Source organism: Cervus elaphus, chromosome 4, assembly GCF_910594005.1.
Source record: "Cervus elaphus chromosome 4, mCerEla1.1, whole genome shotgun sequence".
Lineage (NCBI taxonomy): Eukaryota > Metazoa > Chordata > Mammalia > Artiodactyla > Cervidae > Cervus > Cervus elaphus.
This window is the reverse complement of record NC_057818.1, coordinates 65005537-65030319: the sequence shown is the minus strand read 5'-3', so window position 1 is coordinate 65030319 and position 24783 is coordinate 65005537. Positions and strand designations below refer to the sequence as shown.

Below are 24783 nucleotides of genomic sequence, written 5' to 3'. Positions count from 1 at the left end.
TAGATAAGGAGTGACCTGAACCGGCAGAGCTCAGGACGCTGCGCAGTTAGGTGAAGGCTGTGGGCGGGGCCTAGGATAAGGGGGCTGAGGACGGGGAGGGGCTTAAACAAGTGGGCGGGTTGGTGGGCAGAAATTGAGAGAGTTAAGAGGGAATGGATAGGGGGCTTATCTGACGGGAGGGGCTTCAAGGGGAAACTGCAGGAGAGCAAGGTGTTGGGACAGGTAGGATTTGAACTGTGAGGATGCTGAGCGGTGGATATAACTGCTCTGCAGGCCAAGGGGAGAGAAGGGGGTCCTTAAGAGAGGAGTACCGAAGGAGAGTCCCAGAGGAAAGCAGAGCTTAGGAGGAAGGGCTGGAGAGACTCGGGCTTAGCTGCTTGAGGTGGGGCTGAGTTAGAGGCGAGGCTTAGAGCGAGTATACGTGAGGGGCCGTGTGAAATGTCGTGAAGCTGTGTGGTTCGAAACTTCAGCCTGCGTCAGAATCACCTGAAGCATTTTAAAACGCAGGTCCCTAGGCCTACCCCCAGGGTCTGTGATTCAGGGAATCTAGGGTAAGGGGCCTGGGGATTTACAGTTCTAATTTCCTGTGGCGCCGCCGCTGCAGGTATTGAAGTCACACTTTCAGACCCCCTGACTTCAGGAAATGTTTTGGAAGTGGGAAACAATTGAGCGTGAAAGCGGTGAGAAAGGCGGGGGCTTAAATACTGCGAGCGGAAAGGGCGTGGCTCACGCGCAGGGGCGTGGCTCGGCCCCAGAAGCTCCGAGAGGCCGGGGTTACGAGGGAGAGGTGGGCTTCCAGAGAGTCCGGGCCTTTGAGACGGGGAAGTACGGGGTAGACTTCCAGCGGGGGTCGAGGAGGGTGGGTTCTGAGGCGGTGGGCGGGGACTATGATAATTAAGCTCCGAAAGTGGCGCCGTCGTGGATGGGGCGGGACTTATGTGTTATTTTGCATAAGAGGCGTGGCTTAACGAGGGCCCGGGGCGTGTGGGCGGTGCCCTAGGAAGGGGCGGGAGCACAGGACGCAGGCGCACTGCGCTCCGCTCGCCCACCGGAAGCGGAGCCGGCTTCCCCGGTCCCCGCGGCCCCAGATCCCGCGCGCAGGCGCATTTCCCCTTCCCTGTCTCTGCCGCCGCCTCCCCCTTCCGCTCCTCCACGCCGGCGCCTCGGAGACGGGCGCGATTTCCGCTTCCGGACGGGCGGGCAGGCGGGCGGCGCGGGGCTGCCGGGGAGGGGGAGGGGGCGGCACTTCCGGTCGGGCCCTCGGGTCTCCCCGGAGCGGCGGCGCCTCCTCCGCCTCCTCAGCCTCCTCCCGGCGGAGACCCCGGCGCCGGTGAGTGACGGGGCGCGTGGCCCGGGGGCCCGGGGGCAGCGTGGGCGGGGGGTCCCGCCCTGGCCCGCCTTGGTTCCCAGAGCGTTCCTATCAGTGCTTCTCGCGCCCGGCCCTCGCTGGGGGGGCCCCCTCCATGACTTCTCCCCCAGAAGACTACTCCAGATAGCGCCCCATTACCGCCCCCCGTGCAGGACAGCTACCAGAACGCGCTCACTCGTGGCGATCCCTCAGCTGCTGCCAGGGCCCCCCACTAAGGCTTTCTCATAGGTTCCCTTTCTACATAGTCCCCCCGTTTTTGCTTCCTGCAGGACAGCCCCCCAAATGCCATCGGCATTGCCCGTCCCCGTGCGGAGCAGCTGTCCGTGAACCCTCCCTTTGGTATTCTTGTAGGTTGCTTCGCAAGAGTGTGATATTAGTATTTTATAGCAGATCCCTATTTTCTCTGTCCACGCACAACAGCCCCAAAGCTCTTAACCACCCCCTCCCCAACGCCCCCTTCGTTACTGTAAAAATACTTTGCATTCTGATCAGCGGCCCAAAATACCTTTTCTCCTTTTCTGCCCCCCCCCCCCGTAATAATCCCCCTTGAGAATATTGCTTTCGATGACCGACACCCTCACTCCCCCCTTCCATAGACAGCTCCCCCTAGAGTTGTCCTGACACACTCGCATCCTCCCCCCTTCAGATAGGAATAGCTGTCAGTTTAGCCTCAGGCTCCCCTGAAACACCGCCACCCCGCCCTCCTCGGGGTCAGCGCCTGTCTGGGGTCCTCCCAGGGAACGGCGCCCCACGTGAGGCTTTCCCCTCAAAGCTCTTCCCCTGGCCCTGACAGCTCGCATCCTCACCTGCAGCTTCTCCCCACGCCCCTCCTCCTGGACTCCCCAAGGAAGACCCAGCTTCACTGGGCAACGGCCGCCTCTTCCCCTGGACATTCATTCATTCACTCTTCACTGAACGAACATGCGCTTGCTGTTCCAGGTCCAGGTGTACCGCGTGAAGGGGAGAGAGCCATACAGTCTTTGTTTTGTCGGTCTTTACAGTCTGGTTGAGGCAGATCAAAAGCAAGTAAACAAGATCGGTGCTGTTTTTCTGGATTTTTCTGAGAGGCTTATGAGCTACTTCAGAGGTGAAACCTGAATTAGCACAGGCAGCCTCACCATGGAAAGGTCTGGGTGAATTGTTCCAGGCAGGGGCCCTGAGGTTGCTGTGAGTGTGCTGGTGGGAGGGGCAGCAGGGGAGGTAGTGAGGTTGGAGCAGAGGAGTGGAAGGGAGGATGAGCAGGGAAACGGTGTGATCTCACAGGGCCCTAGAGGTGAGGGCGTTGTGACCAGTCTCCTGGCCTTGGTCAGCTCCGCGGAGCCCAGAGCATTCTTCATTTGTTCCTTCTTTCCCTTTGTTCAACAACTGTTTAATGAACACCTGCTACACACTGGGGATGCAGCAAACAAAACAGACAAAAACCCCTGTCCTCGTGGAGTGCATATGCCACCTCTGGGGCAGACAATTAAAAAGCAAAATATAGATGTTTGTGTGAAGGAAATACAGCAGTGTCAGAGGAGGTGGCAGGAAGGCCTCTTTCAAGAGATCCGTCCCCCCAGCACCAAAAAGTTAAACCTGTGTGTAGACTCCTCTTCTGGACAGCTGCAGTCCCCCCAGGGTAAGGGGGTGGGGGGGGGGCTCCTTAATGCTCCCCTCCCCCGGGAGTGAAATGGTTAAGGGCATGAACCCTGGCTCACTAGCTATCATATCTCTGAGCAGACCACTCCCTATTCCCCAAGCCTCTTTCATTCACTCATTTAACATGTTTGTTGAGGCAGGCCCTGTTCTAAGTGCTGACCAGTGACCAAATCAGATACAAAATCTTGCCTGCTTGGAGCCCACCTCCTGGAGGGGCAGTCCAGCAACAAATAGAACATACCTCGGTGGTACTGACTGGAGGGCATGGCAGCCCACTCCAGTATTCTTGCCTGGAGAATCCCCATGGAGCCCTGCGGACTGCAGTCCATAGGGTCACAAAAGCACACACGCATGCACTGACTGGAAAGGAGAGAGGCGAAGGAGGCTGGGGTGAGCAGGAATGTTGCTCTGGGTGACAGGTCACAGTGGTCTTGGAGCACCTTGCTGAGAAGACAGCGTCTGAGCAAAGACGTGAAGGAGATGAGGGGGTGAGAGAGCTGTGTCTATGGGAGTCCCAGCCTTCCAGGCAGAAGCAGCAGCCCATGCAAAGGCCCTGGGGCAGCGATGGAGCCAGCATGAGGCCAGAGCTGCGAGGAGGCAGCTGGAGCTGTGGAGGTCTTCTCTGACCTCTTTTGAGATGTCACTGCAGGTTTTGAGCAGAGGAGCAACAGTGACATGGTTTGGTCTTAGTCTTCCTGTCTACTAAGTAAGAACAATAATAAAGCTTATCTTTTTCCTTTTTTTTTTTTTGTATTTATTTGGCTCAGTCGGGTCTTAGTTGTGGCATGCAGGCTCAGTAGTTGCGGCGTGTGTGATCTTTATTTCCCGACCAGGGATTGAACCCACTTCCCCTGCATGGCAAGGCAGATTGTTAACCACTGGATCACCAGGGAAGTCCCAGTAGTGCTTCTCTTGTGAGTCTGTTGTGAGTTTGATTGAAAGAAGGCACATAAAACAGTGCAGTGCTGGTTAGCATTGAGTAAATGCCAGTGGCTAGTCCTGGGGTCGTGTGGCAGCAAAGTGAATGGGCAGAGTGTATTGCCAGTACAAAGTGGAGTGAAGGCTTTTTTTAATTTTGGAGAGAAATATTGAAAAGACAGCATGGAAATTCCATGGTGGTCTAGTGGTTAGGACCCCATGCTTTCACTGCAGGGGGACCAGGTTCCATCCCTGGTCAGGGAACGAAGATCTTGCAAGCCATGAGGTGTTACCACAAAAAAAGAAAAAGATAAAGACAGCATGTTGTGAGGATAACAGCATGTCCTCTTGAACCTCACCGCTGGCCTTCGACTCCTGGCCCTGCCACTTGGTGGTGGTATGACTTTAGGAGATTAATTGACCCCTCGGGCCCTCAATCTCTTCCTCTGTAAAATGGGGTTAATAATCTGAAACATCTTCTAGGGTTATTGGGGAAGACTCAATGAGTCAACACATAGGAAGGATTTAAAAGGGTACTTGCCATGTAGGAAGCACTCACCCAGGGCTCCCCGTTACTATGTGTCATTGCTGTTGTCACTACAGAGGAGAATCTCATCACAAGGCAGCTTTACTGCACCAGCAGGGCCCACAGGTCTGGGCATCAGGGGCCTGGGATCCAATACTTGCTTTCCCATCCTTGGGGAAGTGACCCCTCCCACTTCTCCATTTCCTTCCTTGTGCAGTGGATCCAGTTATGTACAGGACATTTAGGAGGCATCAGGGTGATGGTCCACGTGAAACCCGTCAGACAGCAAACACGAGTCCTTAGGACTGTGACTGCGGTTTCTGTGGGATGCCTGCCCCTTGGGAGGGGCTCCCCCCCTCAGGTCACTCTGCATGAAATCCACCACACATCTCCCCTTAGAAAGACAGCAGTTTAAGACTCGGGTCCCTGGAGACAGGAAATGTGGCTCCTTTCCCAGTGGAAATAGTTGTGAGCCCAGTCAGTTTTGTCCCTTAGCCCCACCGCCTGCATCTCTCAGCCGCAGTCCTTCGGCATCTCACCTGCCCTGGAGGCCCTCTTCACGACATCATTCCCACCAGAACTCGTCCTCCTGGGCACACCTCGACAATATCAGCTCCATCTCTGCTAAATGCCCGCCCCCGTAAGTTCTGGTCAGCACAGTCGAATCCCTTTATTTATTGAACGAATTTATATCAGCAGACACCAATAGCTATAAGTTTGCCTCTGGGCCCAGCTTTAGCTGCATCTCCTAACTTGTGTTACTTTTCCATTTTTGTCCATCTGATTTCCCCCTGGTGATGTGGGAGGGTGCTGTTTAATTCCATTTCAGCAAATAATTTACCAAGTAACCAGGCTGTGCCAGGCGCTGTGCTAGGTGCTGGGCGCCCAGTGGTAAGCCACACAGGCCAAGTCTTTGCTCTTTTAGGCTAGGAGGCCCGACAGTAAAGAGACAGCAAGAGGAAATATGCGCAGTATGTTGGCAGCAGTGGCTTTGGTGAAAAAAGTGCGGCAGGATGAGGGGGTGCGTGAGTGGTGGGGTGAGGGACGCACGTCCCCTCTCCTGGAGGTGACGTCGACCTGAAGCAGAGACCTCAAGGGGGTTAGGGCTGGGGGCGTGAGGGCTGGGGACGAGGGTCCAGGCAGGAGGGAGCAGCTGCACCACCTCACCACTCCATGTGTTCAGGAAGGTAACCCCCCTCCCACCCGGCCCCGTGTAGAAACACCCCTCATAACCCAGAGAGCATCCCCAAAGTAAGGCTCCTGTCCCCCCAGTTCCACCCTCGCCTTCCTCCTCCTCGGGGAACCACCTTGTGTGTGCACGTCACGGCGGGGATTCCGAGGGTGCTGGCCTTGGGGAGCGACCCGCAGCCTTAACTGTACGCTTGGGGTGGGGTGGGCCTTCATCCCGGGGCCCCGCCCCCACCGGCGCTCCCTACCCTCGCCCCCCCTCCCCGCCCCCTGCCCTAGCCAGCCCACTCCAGCACTGCCTCCTGGATTCGGCTTTGCCCACAGACTTCCACTAGCACCCGGCCACGCCTTTGGTCCTTCCGGAGATCAGGTTAACCAGCCGAGTGTGAAGGGCATGGGCTGCTGAATCGCATCCAGGGACACCCGGAGCTGGAGGCTAAAAATACTGACCTCCGGGCAGGGGTCGGGGAGGCACTCACCTTTCACCTGTCTGGGGACAGACGCAGCCAGATGGGCAGATGGCGCGGAAGGGCCCACTGACCCCTGGGGTGGGCTGGCCGCAGGGCCCGGGCCCCAGCGGAGGGGGGACGATGGCTAAGAGGCACGCCTGACCGAGCGGGCCCTTCTCCCCGTGGCGCTCCACCTGCTCAGTGGAGGCGTTTCCCGGGGCCCCTGGTGGGTGTCAGGCTGAGATCAATTGCAGGGGACACTAGGTTGGGGCAGACACTGGCCAGCTGCAGTCTGGAAGGAGAGGTCCTGGAAAGGAGGTGCTTAGAGAATGACTGCTGGGGGGGTGGGGGGCGGGAATCGCCCTCAGGGGCGAGGGCGGGAACCCCGCTCCCGGACCACCTGCCACCGGGCTCCTCCCAGGCGCGTGATGCCCATGAAGGTATAGGTAGCTCCAGGGACTGGGCGAGCCCTGCCAGCCAGCATGTTCCCTTCCACCCTGCGCCAGCCCCCTTAAGTCCCCCTCCTGGGGGTCAGCGCCCCCTTTACAAGCATAGGTCAGGACGGGGATGGGGCTTAAACCCAGGCCCCGCGTGTTTCCTACTGTAGCTTGTTTTTCCTCCCAGGCCGGCAGCGTCTCCTTCCTACATGGTGGTGGAGGAACGCCCCTGCCCACACGGCCCTCCTCCCAGCGCCCCCTCCCCCGTTTGTCCTGACTTTGTGTTCCTACTACCAGCAGTGAGGGTGAGGATGAGAATCCCCTCCAGAGGGCCCCGAGTGTCCACCCGACCCACCGTAGCTTGTCGGGTCCTCCCAGCAGCCCTGGGAGACGGGGACATGATTTGTCACCTCCACGTGTAGATGGGGAGGTTCAGGAACTTGTCCAGGGTCACACAGAGGCTGGCGGGGCATTGTGGCTCCACAGGCCACCCTCTTAACCACTCTGATAGAAACTGTTCTTTTGGCAAAGGCAGAACCTGAGGGGTTTGGGAGCACAGGGCTGGGGCTAGTGCCTGTATGGTGGTGGCTACAGAGCAGAGGGCCTGGGGGACCCAGGCTGGAAGCCTGGGAGTGTTTGCACAGGGGCCCGAGACCAGAGTCTGAGAACAAGGCGTTCCGGCGGTGCTGGGGATGGATGGAGATGTGTGGGAACCGCGGGAAGAAGGGAGAGGGGGAATCTCTGGAAGAGGAGGCAAATGAGGGCCAGAGAGGACAGCGGCAGGAGGCGGCAGGCCGAGTGGGAGAGGTCAGCGTGCCAGCGGAGCCCGGGGGAAGACCGCTCGGTGCAAGAGAAGGACAGAGAGACAGACGGGCGAGGGCGGACAGTGGGGGGGCCCCGGCCGGTGCGTGTGGTTCTTCCAGCGCCCTCAGCTGGGGGACCCCGCGCGGCCCTGCCTCCTGAGCCCCGCTCTCCTCTCTGCAGGGTCCCCCGTCTCCCCGCTGCCCAGGATGGAGGCCAACCCAGCGGGCAGCGGCGCCGGGGGCGGCGGGAGCGGCGGCCTGGGGGGCGAGGACGGGGTCCACTTCCAAAGCTACCCCTTCGATTTCCTGGAGTTCCTCAACCACCAGCGCTTCGAGCCCATGGAGCTATACGGGGAGCACGCCAAGGCAGTAGCCGCGCTGCCCTGCGCTCCCGGGCCCCCGCCGCAGCCGCCCCCGCAGCCGCCCCCGCCACAGTACGACTACCCGCCCCAGGCCAGCTTCAAGCCCAAGGCCGAGGCCCCCTCCTCGTCCTCCTCGTCGTCGTCGTCCTCCTCGTCCTCGTCGTCGTCCTCCCAGGCCAAGAAGCCTGACCCGCCGCTGCCGCCCGCCTTCGGGGCGCCGCCGCCCCCGATCTTCGACGCGGCCTTCCCGGCCCCGCAGTGGGGCATCGTGGACCTCTCGGGCCACCAGCACCTGTTCGGGAACCTGAAGCGTGGGGGGCCGGCCGCTGGGCCGGGGACGGCGCCGGGGCTGGCCGCGCCCCCGGGGACCCCCGGGCCACTCCCCGCCGCCTCGCAGGCGCCGCCGGGCCCGGCGGCGGCGGGGTCAGCGGCCTGCGACGCGGCCAAGGACGACAAAGGCTACTTCCGGCGGCTCAAGTACCTGATGGAGCGGCGCTTCCCGTGCGGCGTGTGCCAGAAGTCCTTCAAGCAGTCCTCGCACCTGGTGCAGCACATGCTGGTGCACTCGGGCGAGCGGCCCTACGAGTGCGGTGTCTGCGGCCGCACCTACAACCACGTGTCCAGCCTCATCCGCCACCGCCGCTGCCACAAGGACGTGCCGCCGGCCACGGCCGCCCCGGCGCCGCCGCCGCTCCCTCCGCTGGGCCTGCCCGCGCCCGCCGCGCCCTCCTCGGCGCCCCCGGGGCCCCCGGCCGTGCCCGCCGACGGCAGCGCGGCCCCCGCGGGCGCGGGCGCTGGCGTGGGGGTGGCCCCTCCGGCGGGGGCGGCGGCGGCCGCGGCGGCGGGGGGCGGCGACGGCCCGTTCGCCTGCACGCTGTGCTGGAAGGTGTTCAAAAAGCCCAGCCACCTGCACCAGCACCAGATCATCCACACGGGCGAGAAGCCCTTCTCGTGCTCCGTGTGCAGCAAGAGCTTCAACCGCCGCGAGAGCCTCAAGCGCCACGTGAAGACGCACTCGGCCGACCTGCTGCGCCTGCCGTGCGGCGTGTGCGGCAAGGCCTTCCGCGACGCCGCCTACCTGCTCAAGCACCAGGCGGCGCACGCGGGCGCGCCCGGGCCGCGGCCCGCCTACCCCTGCGAGCTGTGCGGCAAGTCCTACTCGGCGCCGCAGAGCCTGCTGCGCCACAAGGCGGCGCACGGCCCGCCCGCCGCCCCTGACGCGCCCAAGGACGCGGCGGCCCCCGGCGTGCCGCCCGCGCCCGCCTTCCCGCCGGGGCCCTATCTGCTGCCCCCGGACCCGCCCGCCTCCGACGGCGAGAAGGCGGCGGCGGCGGCGGCCGCGGCGGTGGTGTATGGCGCCGTGCCCGTCCCGCTGCTGGGCGCCCACCCGCTGCTGCTCGGCGGGGCCGGCCCAGGAGGGGCCGGGGGCTCGGGCGCCGGCGCGCCCGGCAAGACGTTCTGCTGCGGCATTTGCGGGCGCGGCTTCGGGCGCCGCGAGACCCTGAAGCGGCATGAGCGCATCCACACGGGCGAGAAGCCGCACCAGTGCCCCGTGTGCGGGAAGCGCTTCCGCGAGTCCTTCCATCTGAGCAAGCACCACGTGGTGCACACCCGCGAGCGGCCCTACAAGTGCGAGCTCTGCGGCAAGGTCTTCGGCTACCCGCAGAGCCTCACGCGCCACCGACAGGTGCACCGGCTCCAGCTGCCCTGCGCCCTGGCCGGGGCCGCCGGCCTCCCCGCCGCCCAGGGCGCGGCGGGGGGCGGCCGGCCCGAGCGGCTCGGCCGCGTCCGGGGCCGCCGCGGACGGGCTGAGCTACGCCTGCTCGGACTGCGGCGAGCACTTCCCGGATCTCTTCCACGTCATGAGCCACAAGGAGGCGCACATGGCCGAGAAGCCCTACGGCTGCGATGCCTGTGGCAAGACCTTCGGCTTCATCGAGAACCTCATGTGGCACAAGCTGGTGCACCAGGCGGCCCCCGAGCGCCTGCTGCCGCCCGCGTCCGGCGGCGCCCAGCCTCCGGAGGGCTCTGGCGGCACCGACGCAGCCACCGTGCTGGACAACGGGCTGGCCGGGGAGGTGGGGGCGGCCGTGGCGGCACTGGCCGGGGTGTCCGGGGGCGAGGACGCGGGCGGGTCCGCGGCGGCCGGGGGCGGCGGGGGCGCCAGCGCGGGCCCCGAGCGCTTCAGCTGTGCTACCTGCGGCCAGAGCTTCAAGCACTTCCTGGGCCTGGTGACCCACAAGTACGTGCACCTGGTGCGCCGGACGCTGGGCTGCGGCCTGTGCGGCCAGAGCTTCGCGGGCGCCTACGACCTGCTGCTGCACCGGCGCAGCCACCGGCAGAAGCGGGGCTTCCGCTGCCCGGTGTGCGGCAAGCGCTTCTGGGAGGCGGCCCTGCTCATGCGCCACCAGCGCTGCCACACGGAGCAGCGGCCCTACCGCTGCGGCGTGTGCGGCCGCGGCTTCCTGCGCTCCTGGTACCTGCGGCAGCACCGCGTGGTGCACACGGGCGAGCGCGCCTTCAAGTGCGGCGTGTGCGCCAAGCGCTTCGCGCAGTCGTCCAGCCTGGCGGAGCACCGGCGGCTGCACGCCGTGGCGCGGCCCCTGCGCTGCGGCGCCTGCGGCAAGACCTTCCGCTACCGCTCCAACCTGCTGGAGCACCAGCGGCTGCACCTGGGCGAGCGCGCCTACCGCTGTGAGCACTGCGGCAAGGGCTTCTTCTACCTGAGCTCCGTGCTGCGCCACCAGCGCGCGCACGAGCCGCCGCGGCCCGAGCTCCGCTGTCCTGCCTGCCTCAAGGCCTTCAAGGATCCCGGCTACTTCCGGAAGCACCTGGCGGCCCACCAGGGCGGCCGGCCTTTCCGCTGCTCCTCCTGCGGCGAGGGATTCGCCAACACCTACGGCCTCAAGAAACACCGCCTGGCGCACAAGGCCGAGGGCCTTGCAGGGCCGGGCGCAGGGCCCGGCCCGTTGCCCGGGAAGGACGCCTGACCGGGGGGTGTGCCTCCCCTCCGCCACTCCCATCAGATGTCCCTTCCCGGACTCGCCCCTCGGGGGCGCGGACCTCCTCTTGCCGGCCGTCCCATCCATCCTTCCGAACTATAGACAGACTAGCCTCCTCCCCCAAGGCCCATGTCGTGCAGACCCTAGCCTGCCTCTCTCCACCTGGATCTCCCCGGCCCTCTCCTCCTATCGGACACTGAACTCGACCCTCCGTCCACCCCTGATGTGTACCCCTCTCCAGCCCCCCTGCCCCAGCAGCCTTCAGCCCCCCGGTGAGCTGGGTGGAGCCGGGTCTGGACTGACACTCCCCACTTCCCCGGCAAGCTGGCCGGACAGCGGAGCGCGAGCGGTTCGGGAGGGCACAGGGTGGGGGCCTGGGTGCTCTTGGTTTGTGGGGGTGGGGGGCGGGGGGCAGACGCGGCTTGTACAGAGCGGAGAATAATAAATCTTATCAACAGGGCCGCTGGAGTCCCTTCTTTCGTCCCAAGGGTGGGGAGGGGGGTCGAGCGCTGACAAACAGAAGGTTGAGAATTTTGGCTTCCTGGGATGGCAATTTCCCCACCCCTTCTGCCTCGCCCTGCCTCTCTCTGCTTTTCCTCTTTCAGCCTGTAGTCACCGAGGCTTCACCATGTCCAGGCTCTGGTCTCCCAGTGGAGCGAACGCAGAACAAGATAGGTAAGGCACTGCTCTGGGGAACCGACCATGTACCTGGACTCCTTCCCCTTCAGGATACTTTCGTGGTTGGTTTGTTCCGCGGCCAACATTTCTTCCCCAAGGCCCCTGTCTGCCGGGTCCTTTGATGGACACTGGGGAAACACTGGCGCTAGTGGGAAAGAACCCGCTTGCTATTGCAGGAGTCCTAAGAAACATGGGTTCGACTCCTGGGTGGGGAAGACCCCCTGGAGGAGGGAATGGCAACCCACTCCAGTATTCTTGCCTGGAAAACTCCATGGACAGGAGCCCAGCAGGTTGCAGTCCATGGGGTTGCAAAAGTTGGACAAGACTGAGTGACAGCACACAAATGTGAAGTGGACACGTTCCTTTCCCTCAAATGAGCTGGAAGAGAGCTGGTGAGCCAGGGCTCTGTTTATGATACAGCCCACTTGTAGGATGTCGCCCTCCAGAGTGACTTAGTGGAACTTTAGAAGCCCTTTCACAGCCCTCATTTTGGTCCTCACAGCAGTGAAATATATGCCCTGCGAGGCTGACTTAGCCCACTTGTCAGAAGAGGATGCTGAGGTCCCAGAGAAGAAAGGCTCCAAGGATACCTAGCAGGTTCAGAGGAGCCTTGGACCTACAGTCCCGGGTGCCTCAGGACTGAAATCTGGAGACCAAGTCAGGTCAGGAGTCACTGCCTGGGTGAGTCCAGTTTGACCCACGAGAGGGCAGCAAGCCAGTGTGGCCACCTTACTCTAACGCCGGAGACCCAGCAGGTGACAGAGCTGGTGTGGGACTCAAAGTGAGTCCCATGGACGCGGCGCACCTCGCTGCAAAGGATGTGGAGTCTCCCTGGGGGTTGAGAGCATGACGCAATCTCCGCATCAGACCGGAGGGGCTAACCAGGCTCCCAGGAGGAGCAGGACACCCAAAGGAGGACAGAGCCGTGGAAGCTTGCCAGGTGACCTGGGCATTGAATTCCTGGTGGAGGGTTAAAGCATGTCCAAGTCAACCCAGCCGTTCCAGCAAGTTTTGAATAGATTGGTGTGGCTGGAGATACCAAGGGTCGGGGACTGGCTCCTGAAGAGCCACGAATCTCCAACAGTGGAGCTCAGATGACCTTGGAGGCAGGAGTTGGAGGCTGGCAGCCGTTGGATCTGAGCCACTGAGACATCCAGTTTAGCCCATGGGAGGGAAAAAAAAAAAAAGACTTGGCTGCCAGACTTTGAACATGGAATGATTTTACATATGGGGACTTGCCTGGTGGTCCAGTGGTTAAGACTCAGAGCCCTCAGTGCAGAGGGCCGGGGACGAATCCCTGGTCGAGGAACTAGATCCTACATGCACAACTAAGACCCAGTGCAGCCACATTAAAAAAAAAAGAGAGCGAGTTCACATAATATAAACAGTAATGCAACTTTTGAACAATTTGGAACATCTAGCAACGTGGTCTGCGACCCCCGGGGCCGAGTAGCCCTTGCTCTCTTTGGACGTGGCATGTATTCTCCAGACTGTTGCCAGTTCCCAGCACCATTGCATCCCACGTGCCAGTGGTCCCATTTCACCTCGCTCGTCCTGGTGTTTCTCCTTGAAACCCCGCCACCTTCCTCACATCATCACGAAGTCCCTATAGGCACTCACGTTTGGGATCCCTCCTCGTAGCCACAGGAGCTGGGGGTTGGTGACAAGGTGGGGATCTGTGTTTCCAAGGGATGGGTCCAGGTGGCCACAGCCTGGAGTGAAGAGGGTGGGGCCCCGACCTTGTGAGACTGTTGTTGGCTTGGTCTTCAAGGATAGTGATGATGAAAAGCAGCATTCAGATTCCAACAACAGGAAATTGATAAGCGATTAGATGGATGAGTGAAGGGTGAAGACGGCTTAAGGAACCCGCCAAGGTGTGTAGCTTGGGTGGTGATGTTCACACCAGGGGCGTCTCCTTGGTGAAAACAGAATTCTCTTTCATCTATGAGATGTCTTGTGGGGGTGTTGGGTGAACAGGAAGAGGTGTGAGTCCTGGGCTCCCCCTCCTGAAGCATACCGATCCCGCGAGCCCCTTCGTATTGTCAAACTTCCCTGATCCCCAGTTCCACAGGTGAACCACATAGCTTCTCTGGATAGCCAGACGCTGTCCACTGCCGACACCCCCCACCCCCAGACTACCCCCTCCCCAGTTCTAAAGATGAGGAAACAGAGGTTTGAAGAGAGTCACAACTCAATGCTGGGGACAAGACCCCAGTGTAGCCCTCCTACCCTCTCCCCCGGAAACACAAGGTCAACATAGAGAAACCCTTCAGAGAGTCCTTTAATAGGAATAGCACTGGAGGCCTCCCATCTCCAGCCCCCAGGTCCTCCTCTGCCCCCCCAGCCATGACTCATCTCCTGCCCCACACCCACAGGCCAGCTAGGCCAGCTCCATTGGCATCCACCAACCCTTCCGCGGGATAGCCTGGGACTGGCCTGTAAGCTGTTTGCGCCGAACTGGGACTGGAGGGAATTAGATCCACTGGGGGCTACTTGGTAGCCCCTGGGCTCTGAGCCGAGCTTTAGGAGGGGCGCAGCAGCTGGCTGAGCGTGGGCCGGCTTTTTAGTTGTCTTGAAAGAGGAGTCTGGCTTAGTGAGGGACCACCGTGGGAGCAGGGGTCGGGCTCCTGGCGTCAAAATCCTTAGGGTCAGGCTTGCATCCTTGACACTGTGACCTGGGGACCCTCTGGCTTTGAGGAGACAGGGTCCCAGTTTTATCGGAGGATCCGGCGGGCAGACTGAGGACAGGTGGGCAATCTTAGGGTCAGTGTGATCCAGTGAGGTAGGTGAAAGGGTCCAGCCTGGATCTCCCCACCCCAAGAAGTGCCCAGGCTCTGCTGCAACAAGTGATGTCTTGTGCAAGGACAAGCCGTCGGGGAGCTTAACGAGGCCATGACATCCAGCCCAGGTTCCTAGCACCCGCAGGGCTGCGGGCGTGCCTTTCTCCGAACCTCACGCAGGGGCTGTGTGACTTGTGAGCGTCCTGAGCCCGGCTGTCCGTGCACTCTCCCACGCGGGCCGCGCGTGGCCATCTCTGTGTGCTGTGACGTCATTCTGCCCCGAACCTCTCCTCGTCCTCCCTGGCCTGTCTCACTCACCCACCCGTCCCCTGTGGCGACGTGCGCCGGCTCTCCCAGACTACTGGTCGACCTCCACCTTCACTTTGGCCATCTCCCCACGCCCCTCTTCCGGAGGGTTCCCTGCCCCACACCCGCTCCCCGGCCCCTCGGCCCCCGGTGCCAGTGGGCCCCCAGAGTCCCCCAGCCCCGGCCCGTGGATGTGGGTGCGCTGGTGCTTGCGGAAGTTGGAGGAGTTGTTGAAAGTGCGGTCGCAGAGGCTGCAGCGGAAGGGGCGCTCGCCGGTGTGGATGCGCGCGTGGCCGCTGAGCACCGAGGACTGGGTGAAGCCCTTGCCGCACACGCCGCAGTGGTAGGGCCGCTCGCCCGTGTGCACCCGCTCGTGGTCTCGCATGTCTGAGGAGCGGCGGAACGGCTTGGCGCAGAACCGGCAGGCGAAGGGCTTCCCCACCGCCGCGCCCGCCGCTGCCGCCGCCAGCACCACCTCCGACCTCTCCGGGGGTGCCCAGGGCCGCTGCTCTCGAGTTGCCGCCGCCGCCGCCTCCGGGGGCCTCCGAGGGGCCCCCGGCTCCACTCCGTGTCGGTGCTGGTGCCGCAGCAGCGGGGCCAGGGCCTTGAAGGCCCGGGGGCAGAGGGCGCAGCGGTAGGGCCGCTCACCTGTGTGCAGGCTATAGTGGGCACGGAGGCTGGCAGGGCCAGGGCAGCTGTGGCCACACACGTGACACCGGCTGGGGTCCCCACCCTGCCCGCCACCCTCAGCCCCCGCCAGGTGACCATGTTCGTGGAACAGCAGCTCGGAGACCAGCCGGAAGGCAGCCGGGCACAAGGCACAGTGCAGAGAACCTGGCTCCGGGGGCTCGGGGACCAGCGTGGTGTCCGTCACCTTCACCACCTGGATCTCGATGAGGTCACTCGGGGGGGTGGCTGGGTGGCCATCATCAGGTACCAGGACCTGAGTGGGGAGGGGGAGAAACAGAGGAGCCTGTGGACTCTGCCGCAACACGCCCCCCCCCCAACACGCCCCACTTATTAAAACGCCCTCTGCAGCCTACTGGGCCCCTCGACTTCTAGATTCAGCTCTCCATCCTCTGGGATTCTGCCCTATGACCATCAAGGCTTCTCCTCCTGCCCAAAATACATCACAGATCCAGCCATTTCTCTCCCCCACCCGCACTTAAAAGCCAATCATCTGTTGCCAAGTCTCCTAACCCTCTGAATGTCTCTGTGCCTACGCCTGCTCCCTTATAACCTACCTCCCCAAAGCAGCCCGAAGGACCTTTTGAAAACGGAAATCAGACAGCAGTCATTTTCCCACTCAAAACTGTCACATGACTCCAATTGCACTTAAAATCCCAAACCGTCATCTAATATCCACCCTGACCCAGCTCCTCCTTATCTCTCTGACCCAAGTGTAACTATAAGCTGGCACACAGCTGACTGCTCTCGTCTAAATTTAGCTCCCCTACCCCCCACTCTCTCAGCTCACTCTTTCTCTCCAGATCACAATTAAGTCTCGTTTATTGTCTCTCTTCCCCTACTCGACTGTGCGCTCCAAAAGAATACAGTTCATGTATTCGTTCGCCTCTCCATCTGTCTAGCCCAGGTAGGAGCTCAGTAAATGTCTGTCGAATGAATGAATGTCCTCAGGTACTCTCCCATCCTGAGCACGGGTCCAAAGTCACCTGGAGCAGTCGTTTCTCCTTCCACCCAAATCCTCTCCTGGGCATCAAGAGGCATCCCTCAGATCCCTGCAGAATCATACCCCACCCCAGCGTGGATGCCCCAGTTATAACCCGACACCCTTGTCTTTCAGGGTCACCTTCCCAACCTAGGAGGTTCGCTACCCCTAAAATTTCAGAGGCCCCGCCCTCCAGAGGCCCCGCCCCCTAATTAGACAAACTCCATCCCCGGGAACTCTCCGAACCCATCAACAGCTCAGATGTCCCACCCACCCCACCTCAGGGTCCACCCACTCAGGCCCCACCCACCGCCCTCATTGGCTCCTCTATAAACCCCGCCCCTCGCCCACCCCGAGAAAGCTCCGCCCCCAGAGCCGGAGCCATAAATACCGCCCCCGGCCCCCACCTAGGCCCCGCCCCGGCCCCGCCCCCAGCCCTGAGACCTCCTGCCGTCTCGAGTCCCCAGCCATGGCCCCTTCCTCGCCCGCACCAGGTCCGGAGGCTCCGGGGATCGCGGCTCTGGGGCCGCTGAGCTCGGACTCGGGGGTTCCGGGCGCGCGGCGGCCATCTTCTGCCCAGGCCCCGCCCCCGAGGCCCGTGGTCGCTTCGGGAGGGGGCGTGGCCTGGGAATGGCGTCAGCGCCTCGGCGCAGGCGCACCGGAGAACGGGGCGGGGCATCCAGAGAGCTGGGAAGAAAGTGCTCAATTTCTTTCTAATCACCTGTCAGTGCCCTCAGGAGCCATTCTGCGTGGTCCGCTGGGTGCCTGAGAAACTAACTCGAATTTCTCTTTTTAACCTGTATGAGTAGGCTCTGGTAGTCAGTTGATACTGACCAGAATTGAATGATTGTTCTGTTTCCATGCCACACATTTTTGCGGTCATCTCCTTTGCATGGCTTGCCATAACCCAGTGAGACAGTTTACCAATGTAAGGATTTTAAAGTCCATTTGCAGAAATACAGTCATCAAACAGCCACACTGGTGGTACTAGGATTTATTAGCAAAAGTCCTTAGGTGGTATGATGTTTGGGAGGAAAGAGTCCAAAGATGGTGGGGTTTTGACAGCACCAAGGACAGGGCTGAGGTCTTAGGCGTCCAATTATTCATTCTGTGGCCTGGTTGTGTGACTTTGAAGAGGTCACCACATTTCTCAGGGTCGTGCCTGCATTTCTCTCACGTACAAAACTGTAGGTGGTTGTAAAACCCAGTAAGAAAGAAATATGCAAGATATTTGGATTGGAGCAACTTTATTTTTTTATTTTATTTTATTATTTTTGGGGCACTCTTTAATATAAATTTATTTTAATTGGAGGCTAATTACTTTACAATATTGTAGTGGTTTTGCCATACATTGACATGAATCCGCCATGGGTGTACATGTGTTCCCCATCCTGAACCCCCCGCCCACCTCCCTCCTCATCCCATCCCTCTGGGTCATCCCAATTCACCAGCCCTGAGCACTGGATTGGAGCAACTTTAAATTGTTTTCTTGGGAGAGCAGGGGCATCAGTTCAGTCGCTCAGTCGTGTCTGACTCTGCGACCCCATGGACTGCAGCACGCCAGGCTTCTCTGTCCATCACCAACTCCCGGAGCTTACTCAAACTCATGTCCATCATGTCGTGATGCCATCCAACCATCTCATCCTCTGTCGTCCCCTTCTCCTCCTGCCTTCAATCTTTGCCAGCATCAGTGTCTTTTCCAATGAATTGGTTCTTTGCATCAGGTGGCCGAAGTATTGGAGTTTCAGCTTCAGCATCAGTCCTTCCAATGAATATTCAGGACTGATTTCCTTTAGGATGAACTGGTTGGATCTCCTTGCAGTCCAAGGGACTCTCAAGAGCCTTCTCCAACACCACAGTTCAAAAGCATCAATTCTTCGGCGCTCAATTTTCTTTATAGTCCAACACTCACATCCATACATGACTACTGGAAAAACCGTAGCTTTGACTAGATGGACCGATGTCAGCAAAGTAATGTCTCTGCTTTTTAATATGCTGTCTAGGTTGGTCATAAATTTTCTTCCAAGGAGAAAACATCTTTAATTTCATGGCTGCAGTCACCATCTGCAGTGATTTTGGAGACCAAGAAAATAAAGTCTCTCACTGTTTCCACTGTTTCCCCATCTATTTGCCGTGAAGTGATGGGACCAGATGCCATGATCTTAGTTTTCTGAATGTTGACCTTTAAGCCAACTTTTCCACTCTCCTTTTTCACTTTAATCAAGAGGATCTTTAGTTCTTCTTCACTTTCTGCCATAAGGGTGGTGTCATCTGCATAGCTGAGGTTATTGATATTTCTCCTGGCAACAGGGGAGGAGATGCTAAACATGACAGTTTTTCCTAAATTCTGCTTCTCCTCCTTCTGGGAACATGATAAGTTTGAATTTTCCTTTGCAATTAGACATGGCCTTGTGATTCTCCTTGCCCAGTGAAATATAAGTGAAAGAGATGTGTGTCAACTTCAGCACAAGGTAAGAGCCAGCTCAGCTGTTGATCACTTTCCATTCCTGCTGTTCTGTGCTTGGGAACTTGTAGGGTGAAGTGAAGTGAATTCATCAGCCTAAATTCCAGAGTATGTGTCTACAGCGACCAGAACCTGATGCTCATCTTCCTTAGATATATAACACTTAAAATAATCATGTATTGTGTAAAGCCACTGAGCTTGGCGTTGTTTGTTACTGCAGCAGAGTCTATTGACAGATGAATATAGGGAGCCTTTATTAATATTAATTTTATCTTGAACCATTTCTCTATACAAAAAATATCCAGAATCATAAATAGCTCCCTGTTCTCACTAATAAACAAAGACTGTACAACTTTACAGAAGTAGTCTAAGCCCTCTGTGTACCCCTCCCCACCGATTTTCCTCCTTTGCTTCCCTGAGAGAGGTTACTAGATTCTGCATCTTCTGTTTCCCATTCCTACTGACTGACTGATGCATGTATGTCTTTCTATTTTGCTACATACATGATACAATGTGATACTGTTCTGCACATTTAACACCTTTAGGATAAATGGTGTCATTCAGTGTAACCTTTTCTCTCCTCAATATTGCTTTTTTATATTTGTAAACATCCATAGCTTAGTGTAGTCTAGTCATTCATTGTCAATGCTGTTTTGATAGCCGACTGATGATGCCAGATTACCTTTATTCATTCTCCTGGTGGTGGACATTGGGTTGGTTCCAATTTTCTTCCTTTTTACTGAAAGTATAGTTGATTTACAATATTTTGATAGTCTCATTACAGCGAAGTGGTTCCTATATATATATATATATTCTCTTTTGGTGTATATATTTTTGGCTTCTTTTCCGTTATAATTTATTACAAGATATTGAATATAGTTTCCTATCATATACAGTAGGTTCTTTTTGGTTATCTCTCTGTTTTTTAATTTTGTTGTTGCAAAAACGTGTATTATTTCCCTTTGAGTGAAGGCTCCAGAGAGGGTTCCAAAGTGGTTAACAAGTTGCCTAGTGGGACTTCCCTGGTGGTCCAGTGGTTCAGAGTCTGTCTGCCAACACAAGGGACACAGGTTTGATCCCTGGTCTGGGAAGATTTCACATGCCCTGGCGCAACTAAGCCCCTGCAACACAGTTTCTGAGCCTGAGCTCTAGATCCTGTGCTTGCCACAGAGTAGCCCCGGACTTGGCAACTAGAGAAAGCCCTTGAGCAGCATCGAAGACCTAGCACAGCCAAAAATAAACAAAACAAACAAAAAATATAAACTGCCTAGTGGCAGAGAGAGGTTTCAGGCAGAAGCCCTACTACCAGAGGGGCTCCTCAAAGGCCGCTGGGCTCCAGAGGCTCCTAGCGGTGCTTTGGAGACTGAACCTTTGCAGGAAAAACCCGTCCAGCCCCGCCCGGGACCAGCCGGCCTGCAGAGGCTGGTCAGGTGGGCGCCCATCGTCGTGATGAGTTTCACCTGCTTGTCCAGGATGTGGGGGCAGGAAGTCATGGAACCGGAGTCAGGCGGGGAGGACCGGGGCCTGTGGGTCCATGAAGGCCTGGCTCGGGTTCTTCTCCGGGAGCAGGGCGGCCCCAAGGCGTCCGGGATCTGACTCCCTCGTCCTGTCCTGGACGGACGTCCTGGAAGAGCGCGCGGCCGCAGCGCTGGCTCTGCAGGTCCCATGGAGCTCGGCGCCCCTCCTGCCCCCCGTTTCTCCCCCGATCCGCAGGGAGATGGCCCACCCTCCAGAGCCGCCTGGTCCTAGTGGTCGGAGAAGCCCAGAGAGAGGTCGGGGCGGCAGGCCGGAGACGGCACGTGGACCGGGCAGCCGGGGCGCCTCCGCCTGCGGGAGTAAGTCTCAGGAATCTGGGAGCTCACGGGTGGCCGGAGACAAGGAGCCGAGCTCTGCAAATGGCGTTGGCTGGTCCCGGGGGCCGAGGACAGCTGAGTGGTTGGTTCCAAGGTTGCCACTGGAAAAATGGTTGGAGGGTGGGTGGAGGCTGGAGGAAGGGGCGTCCCTGGGCCTGTTCTGTCTGAGCACCGTGGAAGGAGAGACACATTCGCAGTGCTGCCCAGCGCACTGCGGTTATCTGTAAGCAGCACAATGATTCTGTTAGTCATATCCTCCCAATTTGTCCCCTCCTCTACCATTTCCCTTTGGTATCCATAAGTTTGTTTTCTACTTCTGTGGGTCTATTTCTGTTTTTTATATGTATGTATAAAAAGTTCATACATGATGCTTTTGAACTATGGTGTTGGAGAAGTCTCTTGAGAGTCCCTTGGACTGCAAGGAGATCCAGCCAGTCCATTCTGAAGGAGATAAGTCCTGGGTGTTCATTGGAAGGACTGATGCTGAAGCTGAAACTCCAATACTTTGGCCACCTCATGCGAAGAGTTGACTCGTTGGAAAAGACCCTGATGCTGGGAGGGATTGGGGGCAGCAGGAGAAGGGGACAACAGAGGATGAGATGGATGGATGGCATCACTGACTTGATGGGCATGAGTTTGAGTAAACTCTGGGAGTTGGTGATGGACAGGGAGGCCTGGCGTGCTGCGATTCATGGGGTCGCAAAGAGTCGGACATGACTGAGCGACTGAACTGAACTGAACTGATAAAAAGTTCATATGTATCATATTTTAGATTCCACATAGGAGTGATATCTTATAATTTCTATTTCTCTGACTCCCTTCATTTAGCACAATAATCTCTTATCTGTTCATGTTGCTGCAAACGGCATTATTTCATTCTATTTAATGGCTGTGTAATACTCCATTGCTGGAGGAAGAAATGGCAACCCACTTCTGTATTTTTGCCTGGAATCCCCATGGACAGAGGAGCCTGGTGGGCTACAGTCCACGGGGCCACAAACAGTCAGACACCACTGAAACAACTTAGCTCACATGCAGTACTCCATTGCATATAGATATATGCCACTTTTTATCCATTCATCTGTCACTGGACATCCTGGTGCAAGTTTTTTGTTGGTATTTTTTGTTTTGCTTTCTTTTGAGCAGTGACTAATCTAATGACTCTTTGAATTGTCAGTACCTACTACTCAGGAAATATCTTGTGCAAGTAAGGAACCCTTGAAGCTTAAGGTTCATTAGATTCATGGTAAATCCACCTCTGCAGTTATGCATTACTAATTTTACAGCAAAGAATTCTATGTGCTTTGCTATGTGTGAAGAAGAATCCTTGTAGATGGGGCAGAATATCAGATGGAACTTGACTGTGAAGGCCCTGCATTCCTCCTTTAGGAGCCATGCTGTTACTATTTACTTCACCTATTTTCTTTATTTTCTAAAAATTTATTTTTAAATTGAAGGATAATTGCTTTACAGAATTTTGCTGTTTTCTGTCAAACTTCAACCTGAATCACCCATAGGTATACATATGTCCCCTCCTTCCTGAACCTCCCTCCCATCTCCCTCCCTACCCCACCCCTCTAGGTTGGTACAAAGCCCCTGTATGAGTTCCCTGAGACCTACAGCAAATACCCATTGGCTATCTATTTTACATATGGTAATGTGAGTTTCCATGTTACTCTCTCCATACATTTCACCCTCTCCCCAAGTCCATATGTCTATTCTCTATGTCTGTTTCTCCACTGCTGCCCTGCAAATAAATCCTTTGGTACCATATTTTTAGATTCCGTATACATGCATTAGGATATGATATTTATCTCTCCTTTTCTGACTTACTTCACTTGATATAATAGGCTCTAGGTTCATCCACCTCATTAGAACGAACTTAAATGCATTCCTTTTTATGGCTGAGTAATACTCCATTGTGTATATGTACCAGACCTTTTTATCCATTCATCTGTTGATGGACATCTAGGTTGCTTCCATGTTTTAGCTATTGCAAATAGTGCTGCAATGAACACTGAGGTACATGTGTCTTCTTAAATTTTGGTTTCCTCAGGGTATATGCCCAGGAGTGGATTTGCTGGGTCATATGGTGGTTTTATTCCGAGTTTTTAAAGGAATCTCCATACCGTCTTCCATGGTGGCTGTATCAATTTACATTCCCACCAACAATCCAAGAGTGATCTCTTTTCTCCACACCCTTTCCAGCATTTATTGTTTGTAGACTTTTTGATGATGGCTATTCTGATCTGTGTGAGGTGATATCATACCTCTTGTAGTTTTGATTTGCATTTCTCTAATAATGAACTATGTTGAGCATCTTTTCATGTGTTTGTTAGCCACCTGTATGTCTTTGAAGAAATGTCTGTTTAGGTCTCTTCCCCACTTTTTGATTGGGTTGTTTGTTTTTCTGGTATTGAGTTGTATGAGCTGCTTGTATATTTTGGAAATTAATCCTTTGTCAGTTGTTTCATTTGTTAGTCTCACCTATTTTTAAACAGAAAAGCCCCTGAGGTTCTGGGAACCGGAGACCAGGAGACCCTGACTTGAGTTCCATCTGGTTCCTGATTGACTAGTTTTAAGCAAGTTCCTTCCCGTCCTTGTCCTTATTTCCCCCAGTCTGTGTTGGAGGAGAGCATTCCCTGATTTCCTCGGCTGTTTGTGACAGTATCAGAACAAAAAGAGGAAAAAGAAAAAAAAAAAAAAAAAAAAAAAAAAGAGGGGCTTCCCTGGTGGTTAAAACTCTGAGTTTCCACTGCAGGGGAGGTAGGATTTGGTTCCTGGTCAGGGAACCTCCGCATGCCGTCAGGTGCAGATAAAGGGGGTAAATTATAAAGAAAAATCAAGTTTGCAAACTTGAAAAAAAAAAAACAAAAATGAAACCAGGGGCCGGGAACTCCCCTAGAGTGATCCTTTTGGGATCCATCTTATAAGAGCCTAAGCGCAAAGCGGAATCTTCCTGTCTTGGGCTTCGTGTTTGCACCCCGAGCATTTTTGCAAAAGGCCTGAATCGCGCAGCTTCTAGCCGGCTTAGAAGTCCGGGGTCCCTCCTAGCCGGGCCTCCCGTAAAAGCACTTCCCACTGTCCGCTCGACCTGAGCCGAAAGGCAGCTCAGAGGACGGATCTCATAGGTGCGGGAGGCTGATGGCCAATACTGAGGAGTTTAGAATCTAAACTTTAGAAGAGGAGCGGATAAATGGAGGAGGAAGAAGGAGGACCATAGAGAGGTTGGCGGCTGATAGAGGGGTCCAGGGTGGGAGGGAAACGAGAGAAAGCGTCTGGCTAGAGCGGTGGGAGGGAGGAAATCATAGAGAGGAGGCTAGAGGGAGGACTAGAAGGGCCATGGTGGGCGGGGAGGTGGGTCTGAGGGCAATTGGCTTCCAATGCGAGGAGTGAAGACACAGCCGAAAGGACCATTTCCTTCAGGGTTTTAGGCCGGCGAGGGGGTGGCGCGGAGGGGGCGGGGGGGGGGGGCTTGCCTGGTGGCTCAGTGGTAAAGAACAGACCTGCCAATCCAGGAGACGCGGGTTCCATTCCTAGGTGGGGAAGATCCCCTGGAGAAGGGAATGGCAACCACCTCCAGTGCTCCTGCCTGGGAAAACAGAGGAGCCTGGCGGGCTACAGTCCGTGGGTCACAAAGAGTCGACATGACTGAGCGACTAAACACGCACACACATATTATCGCTCTAGAGCTGTCTCAAACCCCACAACCCCTTCTGTAGCTCAAATCTCGTTCTTTCTCAGCTAGATTTCGGCCCCAGCCTCCTCCCTACTCTCTGAACTTTCACTCTCTGGCCCGACAACATAGGCAGAGAGACCTTTCTAAAATTTTTGTCCTTTCCCAGCTCAAAGTCCTTCCACACTCCCTTTTGACTCGACAGAAATCTCAACTCCTTGGCCCTGTGTTCGTCACGTATGGACGTGAGAGTTGCATTATAAAGAAAGCTGAGCGCTGAAGAATCGATGCTTCTGAACTGTGGTGTTGGAGAAGATTCTTGAGAGTCCCTTGGACTGCAAGGAGATCCAACCAGTCCATCCTAAAGGAAATCAGTCCTGAATATTCATTGGACGGACTGATACTGAAGCTGAAACTCCAATAAATACTTTGGCCACCTGATGTGAAGAACTGACTCATTGGAAAAGACTCTGATGCTGGGAAAGATTGAAGGCAGGAGGAAAAGGGGATGACAGAGGATGAGATGGTTGGATGGCATCACCGACTCAATGGACATGAGTTTGAGTAAACTCCGGGAGTTGGTGATGGACAGGGAGGCCTGGCGTGCTGCAGTCCATGGGGTTGCAGAGTCGGACACGACTGAGTGACTGAACTGAAATGCCCTG

General features: G+C 57.0%; 2 protein-coding genes across 5 annotated transcripts; one reads left to right on the top strand and one right to left on the bottom strand.

The window, feature by feature from the left end:
- The first annotated feature begins 1338 nt into the window (after nt 1-1338).
- On the top strand, nt 1339-11152 carry ZNF865 (zinc finger protein 865). The gene is given in 3 exon segments (XM_043900159.1): nt 1339-5091; nt 7510-9446; nt 9448-11152. Coding segments are annotated over 2 exon segments (3144 nt in total). The 5' UTR covers nt 1339-5091; nt 7510-7535; the 3' UTR covers nt 10681-11152.
- A 2481-nt stretch (nt 11153-13633) lies between these two features.
- ZNF784 (zinc finger protein 784) lies at nt 13634-16723 on the bottom strand. 4 transcript variants are annotated; one of them, XM_043900167.1, is made up of 4 exons: nt 16617-16713; nt 16130-16195; nt 15701-15723; nt 13634-15399 (listed from the first exon to the last, which is right to left on the bottom strand). In XM_043900167.1, the coding sequence occupies exons 2-4, from the start codon at nt 16182-16184 to the stop codon at nt 14509-14511; spliced, it is 969 nt and encodes a 322-aa protein (XP_043756102.1). In that variant the 5' UTR covers nt 16185-16195; nt 16617-16713; the 3' UTR covers nt 13634-14508. The 4 variants fall into 4 exon arrangements, with proteins under 4 accessions (XP_043756102.1, XP_043756101.1, XP_043756099.1 ...); XM_043900166.1 differs by having other exon boundaries at nt 16570-16684; XM_043900164.1 differs by lacking the exon at nt 15701-15723 and having other exon boundaries at nt 16617-16710.
- Nucleotides 16724-24783: the final 8060 nt, after the last annotated feature.